Raw genomic sequence first — 7,894 nt, forward strand, 5'->3', positions numbered from 1 at the left:
TGGATTGTTGGATCGTCAGCTGTAGCAAAGTAGCATTTATATTTAAAGCACCCAGCACCATGTTTATTCGTCTTTGTTCTTTCTGTGGAAACTGGGTGCTTTTTTTCTTCAGAGACAGAGGGAGAGTTCTCAACCTGTGTTTGGGTCTGCATTTTTAGTTTCACCTTCCCTATTTATGGTAGAGTCTGTGTGTCTGTGTGTGTGAGAGAGAGAGAGTGTTTATGGTAGAGTGTGTGTGAGAGTGTGTGTGTGTGTGTGTATGAGAGAGAGATGGAGTGTGTGTGTGTGTGTGAGAGAGTGAGAGAGAGATGGAGAGTGTGTGTGAGAGAGAGAGTGTGTGTGTGTGAGAATATGTACGTGTGTGTGTGAGAGACAGGTGGAGAGTGTGGGTGTGTGAGAGAGACACCCCAAAGACACCCCAAAATAACAACTGGATGTATGTTCTTCTGTCTGCTCAAGTTTTGATTTCAGGGCTGACAACTGTAGTCCAAAGTTCCATTTCTCATCATGGTATAAATCCATTAGGAGATGCAGGCCTTTGCACATCTCCCAGGAGAGTGTGACAAGCCTGTCTTTTTTTTAAATCTCTTTGGGGAAAAAATGTTGATTTCACCCATGGCTCTCTTTCATTTAATCTGTATTGGTTTTGTGAAACGTGGCCAACGTAACTGGGTCAGGTGATGCCTGCGGCTATTTTAAATGTGTTTTTGGCCTCTGTTTAAAAGCTTTTCAGTCCATTCAGGTATTTGAATCAGATGATCAAATTCAGTGATCAATAGTCTTATTTTATATCATCATGGTATTTAAAGTAGCACTGAACCATAGGCCTTTTTTGTATGAAGCTAGTTTGAATGCAGCATCCTACATTGTAAGTGAAATGGAAGTAGATTGGAGTGGTTTTGGTTTGAAATTTTTAGCGCATATCTTTAAATTTTTGACAACTGAAAAAGTTTATTTCTATCTATCCCTTGCAGAATACCTTACGGTAGGACTGTCTTCAGTGAAACGAAAACGTGGGAATTACCTCTTTGAAACGTTAAAATCCATATTTGATCAATCCTCAAATGAAGAGCTCATGGAGATGGTGGTAGTCGTACACTTAGCAGACTTTGACATGGCATGGAATGCACAAGTGGTTCAAGACATTTCCAGAAAATTTGCTCACCATATCATCTCTGGCCACTTGGTTATCATTCATGCTCCCCAATTGTACTATCCATCTCTAAAAGGCCTGAAACGAAATTATAATGATCCAGCTGATCGTGTGACTTTCAGGTCAAAACAAAATGTTGACTATGCTTTCCTGCTCAATTTCTGTGCAAATTTATCCGATTATTACCTAATGCTGGAAGACGATGTTCAATGTGCCCGTTCTTTCTTAACAGCAATCAAGAAATTTCTTGCTTCAAAAGAGGGCTCCTATTGGGTAACCTTGGAATTTTCCAAGTTGGGTTATATCGGAAAACTTTACCATTCTACTGACCTTCCAAGATTGGCCCACTTTCTACTGATGTTTTATCAAGAGATGCCATGTGACTGGTTACTGATTCATTTTCGAGGACTTCTCACTCAGAAAGATGTCATCCGCTTTAAGCCTTCCCTTTTTCAACATATTGGATATTATTCCTCTTTTAGAGGGACGGAAAATAGGTTAAAGGATGATGACTTTGAAGAGGACTTCTTTGATATTCCCGACAACCCGCCAGCAACTATCTACACAAGTCTCAAAGTATTTGAGAACTATGACCCCAACAAAGCTTACAGTAATGGTGATGAGTACTTTTGGGGAAAATCACCCTCCACTGGAGACTACTTCACTATTGTATTCATGAAGCCAATGAATGTTACCAGAATCCATGTGGTCACTGGCTCAGAAGATAGGCATAACGATATTCTTCACTCTGGGATCCTTGAAGTTGGAAAGAATCTAAAAGTAACACAGAAGGGTAAAGATTGCTCAGACTATGTTAAACTAAATGCATTCCAAAAAGGACTGTTTGATAAAAAAGATATCAATACCGTCATTGATTTCAGTGTAGACTGTGTGCGCGTATTTATAACAAACAGTCAAAAAGACTGGCTAATTATTAGAAGTATCAGTATTTGGACAAAGCACAGTAACCCGCTATGACAAAATATACCCCCTACGTATAATTTTCTTCCTTATTTTCCTCAGTGGCTTGTGCTGGGACGTAGTTCTGTGAGCGTATCTTACCAAATGATTTCTTGTTTGTGGGTGAGCCTAAACAGTAAATGTTGTCAGCCTATTCATTGAAACAGTGCCACAGCTCATTCATGTCCTAGCACATTTCTAATTTTTAAGAGTTTGGTAAATGGTGATTGGGAACAAAATCCTGGTTGATGTAGAACTCCTGCCTTCGTCTCAGTCCAAGGATATTGAAACAAGCAGTTTGTTTTCAAAACAAAGTGAATACCTACCAATTAATTATTATTTTCCGATGTATAAAACCTTTTGATATATAATGAAAATAGTTCCAAAGGACCGTATGAATACTTTTTTGAATACCAGGCTACCAGCTGCCAACTAGCATTCCATACCAAATGATTCATTCCAAATATATAGCACAAAAAAAGTTCAAAAAGTCTTACATTATCTAACTGTTGTGCACCTGTTGGTTTCCATAAAATTTCAGCTTGTAAGCTACCATAGCAATGCGACCCTTCCCCCTCAGAATTAAATGGTCTGACCAGAGGTTAAAATGTAATGGCATTTATCAGAGATCTAACATACATCCTTCGTTTCTGCTCAGTGATTTAATAATCTAATTGGTGCTGAAAGGAAAGAGCCAGAACAAGTTGATTATGCCAAGGACCAAGTTGTAATGGAACTTTATGGATCATCTTGCAAATGTGCCCACAAAAAGTTTTATATCTGGGATATCTGGGATATCCATTCTACCCAACACCAGCTATTAACAAGCACAATGAGAATGCAACATTATTTTGTGTGTAAATGGTATAAAATCAAAAGCCTAGATTGCTGAGCAACGCTATCTTCGTGATTTCATTAAAAAATGCATTGGGCAACTTGGATTTGTTCCCCTCCCTCGCCCCATGACCAACTAGAGTTAATATCCCCATTCAATTAGGCACATTTCTTTGAAACATGAAGGTTCAGGCACTTTGGTCACAAGTACAATCAATCTTGGGAGTGCAACAAGCTGGCAAATTGGCTTTCTTCCTGTTGAGGCATGCCTGTCTTGTCCAAACAGGAAGAGCTGGACATGAGAATTTTCTCCAACACTGTGGATACATTTTTACTTTGGAAGATGGAAATGGGAATCAGGGTCTGTTTCGGAGTCCTGAATCTGCTTCCCCCTTGGTAGAAACATTTGTTGACCTGGGTCTTTTGTTTAGGATTGCCCCTTAATTGGCACGGAGATTGGTTCTGTGCCCAAATAGGAGTAACAGGAGTGTTCTCCAAACTGGAGAATTAATCAAGGGACTTTTGGTTTGAGTGATGCTGCGAGCTGTAGTAAAGAGTATGTTGCTGAGATGGTATTTCTACAAGAAGATACTGTCTGACCAATCTCATTGAAAATTGGATTAAAAGACAGAAAAACCAGCCAGGCCACTGCCAGCAGGACAATCCCTCTGGAAGGTGCCATTTGGCTACACCATCATCAAGGTAGGTGGGGAGAACATGTAAACTCCCCTGGATGAATAGCTCCAAGTCTGCCACCTGCTGCCCACTTTCAGGCAGTTAAATAACTCCCTCTTACACTCCCTCTTACACTTGCTCCCCCCACCGCCCCCAACCTTGCCACTTCTTCTTTCTTCACCTACCACCAAAAAAAACTTGTTGTCAGGAGATTGAAGGCTGACTGGAAATTCCCATTTAGTCTCCTTGAACTAACAAGGCTCTAAATGAGCCTAATTGGCTGCAGGCAGCCCTTTTGGATTCCAAATCCAACTCAATCTCTGTAAATGCGCAACAAGCTGATACATTCATCTTTATTCCACACCTCAGCAGGGCCTTAAAACTCTGCCCTGAAGTTGATGAAGAGAGAGAATGGAACTGATAGAGGACAATGTGGGCTACTTATATACCTTAAAGAATTCTCTGAATCTGGATGAGATACCTGGAAGGCGAGCTGTTTCTTACTAGATGTTTGTTTTGTGTCTGTACTGAGAATGCAAGGGTGACAGCTAGAATTTCAAACCATTAACTATCTGAAGGAGATGTCTGGTCTTCTACGATGTTGATATTCATGAGGAATTATATTATATTTGTGCAAACCTTTGTACTATGATTCAAAGAATGCCTTTACTTTGATGTATTGTATAAATTGATAACGAATGTGATTATTACTGTTTTCAAAGAAACTTTGTAAATAAGAACTTATAATTCATGAATTCATATAAATAGGAAAATGCTTACTCTTGTGCTATTTTTTAAGATGAAGAAAGAGTTGTTTGAGTATTACAACCATGATCCATCATCATTGCAAACACCACAATATATTGTCATGAAAACCGAAAGAACTGCGGATGCTGTAAATCGGGAACAAAAACAGAAATTGCTGGAAAAGCTCGGCAGGTTTGGCAGCATCTGTGAAGAAAAATTTCAGAGTTAACATTTCAGGTCCGGTGACCCTTCCTCAGAACTTTCGTCCCCTCCCCTTCCCTCTGACTCCATCCCCTCCCAAACCTCGCCTCTTGTGGACAGAATCACATATATATTGTCGTGAATTATTTTCAAAACATACCTCTTTCGCCTGAATTTCTAGTGTTCCAAAGGATGAAAGTTATAATGACAGAACAACAAAATGCAACCTATTCCACTGAAGCACAGGGGGATTTTCTGCAAGTTTTCTATCTAACCAGAATGTGAAGTGGGTTGCAAACGCTTGAAGTATACTTGAACTGAAAGTAATTATAACAAGAAACTATTATGTCCTGTTAACATTGTATAGGAAATCGTCCTGATTGGTTGATTTGCATGCTAGCCAAAGTTGACTTTTTATGGAATTACATAATTTTAATTAAAGCTGCCCACAGGCACATCACTAGGAAGACTGTTAAACATTCTGGTTAAACTAGCCAGCATCCTGACATCCAAGTCTTGTGCAGCTGGTGGTAATCTCCAAGTAAAATCGTTTGATTCTTTGAGTGGCAACTATTGATTTGTTAGATCTAGGAAGTACGCTTGACCATTGGAGCCTTGTAGATGCTTTAATCAACCTATCCAAGTATACTATGAGAGGGATGTTTCGACTGCACCAGAAAAACCTTCACATTTGAGCCTTGTGTTGGGAGCCAGAACAGGCTTTGCATGGTGTGAGAGTTTTAAGTGTCGGACCAGTAGCAGGGTTTGCACTCGAAGCTTCTGCCAGCAGCAATCCCATGACACTGCAAAACCTGTCGTTTTAGGTACACTTCTGGAGTTATGCCTATTGCACAGGTTTGACTTAGCGAGTTCCTGCAGATGCTGAGCTGTTAAGTGACCTGTGTAAGGGACAGCTATCAATTATATTTGTAATAGGCATAAACAGGTCCACCGATTTACGTAATTGAATCATGTAAAACAGTTTTAAGTTTTGCTAGCATTTTGGAAATTCTATTCTGCAATTCCATTATTGTTGTCATTTTTCAATGTAAAATGTAAGCCCATGAATTTGGTTGAAATCCATTTGTGTAGCTCCTGAAGAGTACACTTTGTGTAAGTATTGAGCTACAAACCCCTTTTACAATACACAAACAAAACAAGCATTTTGTAAAGTTTATGGATGCATACAGTTTGAATACCCTGAGGGGAGTAATAAAGAGTAAAACGTAGTACAACTGAAAGATCAGAATGAATCTGTATTTTTATGATTCCAATGATTACCTGGCTAACAGTCCAATTCAATTATCTTACATTTGTAATTATAATTCTGTCTCCAGTGCTGAAAAGACCATGAATTTTAGATTTGAATCTCCTTAATTTGGAGGGAATCATGCTTCCATTAAGTTGATAAGGAGTCAGATTATCCAAAATCATTATCACCAGAGGCCTAACACGTAAGGCAGATAAACTCAGGGCATGGTTGGGAACATGGGACTGGGATATTATAGAAATTACAGAGATGTGGCTCAGGGATGGACAGGACTGGCAGCTTAATGTTCCAGGATATAGATGCTATAGGAAGCATAGAAATACGGGGACAAGAAAGGAGGGGGAGTGGTGTTCTTGATTAGGAATAACATCACAGCTGTACTTAGGGAAGTATTTCTGGGAATACATCCAGGGAAGTTATTTGGGTGGAACTGAGTAATAAGAAAGGGATGATCACCTATTGGGATTGTACTATAGACCTCCTAGTAGTCAGTGGGAAATTGAGAAAAGGAGATCTCAGTTATCTGTAAGGATTGTAGGGTGGTTATGTAGGGGATTTTAATTTTCCAAACATAGACTGGGACTGCTGTAATATTAAGGGCTTGGATGGAGAGGAATTTAAGTGCGTACAAGAAAATTTTCTGATTAAGTATTTGGATGTACCTTCTAGAGAAGGTGCAAAACTTGACCTCCTTTTGGGAAATAAGGCAGTACAGGTGCCTGAGGTGTCAGTGTTTAAAAATACAGTGAAAAGTGTGTACCTTCGCCATACATACATGGCACCATTCACATTAACTTAAAATAAGAAAAAAATGATAACTTGAGAGAATTGCAGAACACCTACGCTCGGTTCGCACCGCAACTCATCCCTCACACCCCATCCACACAATAAGAACCAAAAAAGAATCCCCCTCGTCCTCGCGTACCACCCCACCAACCTCCGGATCCAACGCATCATCCTCCGATACTTCCGCCATCCGCAATCCGACTCCACCACCAAAGACATCTTTCCCTCCCCACCCTTATCTGTTTGCCGGAGGGACCACTCTCTCCCTGACTCCCTTGTCCGCTCCACACTCCCCTCCAGCTCCACCTGCAACCGCAGGAAGTGCTACACCTGCCCCCATACCTCCTCCTTCACCCCCATCCCAGGCCCCAAGAAGACTTTCCACATCAAGCAGATGTTCACCTGCACATCTGCCAATGTGGTATACTGCATCCGCTGTACCCGGTGTGGCTTCCTCTACATCGGGGAAACTAAGCAGAGGCTCGGGGACCGCTTTGCAGAACACCTACGCTTGGTTCGCAATAAACAACTGCACCTCCCAGTCGCGAACCATTTCAACTTCCCCTCCCATTCCTCAGACGACATGTCCATCCTGGGCCTCCTGCAGTGCCACAACGATGCCACCCGAAGGTTGCAGGAACAGCAACTCATATTCCGCTTGGGAACCCTGCAGCCCAATGGTATCAATGTGGATTTCACAAGTTTCAAAATCTCCCTTCCCCCTACCGCATCCCAAAACCGGTCCAGCTCGTCCCTGCCTCCCTAACCTGTTCTTCCTCGCACCTATCCCCTCCTCCCACCTCAAGCCGCACCTCCATCTCCTACCGACTAACCTCATCCCGCCCCCTTGACCTGTCCGTCCTCCCTGGACTGACCTATCCCCTCCCTAACTCCCCACCTACACTCACCTTTACTGGCCCCATCCCCGCCTTTTCGACCTGTTTGTTTCCTCTCCACCTATCCTCTCCTCTATCCATCTTCTATCCACCTCCCACTCTCTCCCTATTTATTTCAGAACCCCCTTCCCCTCCCCCTTTTCTGATGAAGGGTCTAGGCCCGAAACGTCAGCCTCTCTGCTCCTATGATGCTGCTTGGCCTGCTGTGTTCATCCAGCCCTGCACCTTGTTGTCTCGGATTCACCAGCATCTGCAGTTCCTACTATCTCTGATAACTTAAGAGAATCCAACTTTCCTTTCCACTGCCACAATCCTGCTCCAGGCTTTCCAGCCCTCGCCATGCCTCTGCCAGAAGCCCACTTTCTAGCCCAT

At 41.9% G+C, this 7,894-nt stretch overlaps 1 protein-coding gene across 1 annotated transcript; it reads left to right on the plus strand.

Moving 5' to 3' along the window:
• The first annotated feature begins 482 nt into the window (after nt 1–482).
• LOC125480974 (alpha-1,3-mannosyl-glycoprotein 4-beta-N-acetylglucosaminyltransferase C-like) lies at nt 483–5,811 on the plus strand. Its single transcript, XM_048593294.1, has one exon. It carries the CDS (start codon nt 797–799, stop codon nt 2,129–2,131), a length of 1,335 nt encoding a protein of 444 aa, XP_048449251.1. The 5' UTR covers nt 483–796; the 3' UTR covers nt 2,132–5,811.
• Nucleotides 5,812–7,894: the final 2,083 nt, after the last annotated feature.

The sequence above is a fragment of the Rhincodon typus genome, unplaced genomic scaffold, assembly GCF_021869965.1.
Source record: "Rhincodon typus isolate 14 unplaced genomic scaffold, sRhiTyp1.1 hic_rhity00002625, whole genome shotgun sequence".
Taxonomy (NCBI): domain Eukaryota; kingdom Metazoa; phylum Chordata; class Chondrichthyes; order Orectolobiformes; family Rhincodontidae; genus Rhincodon; species Rhincodon typus.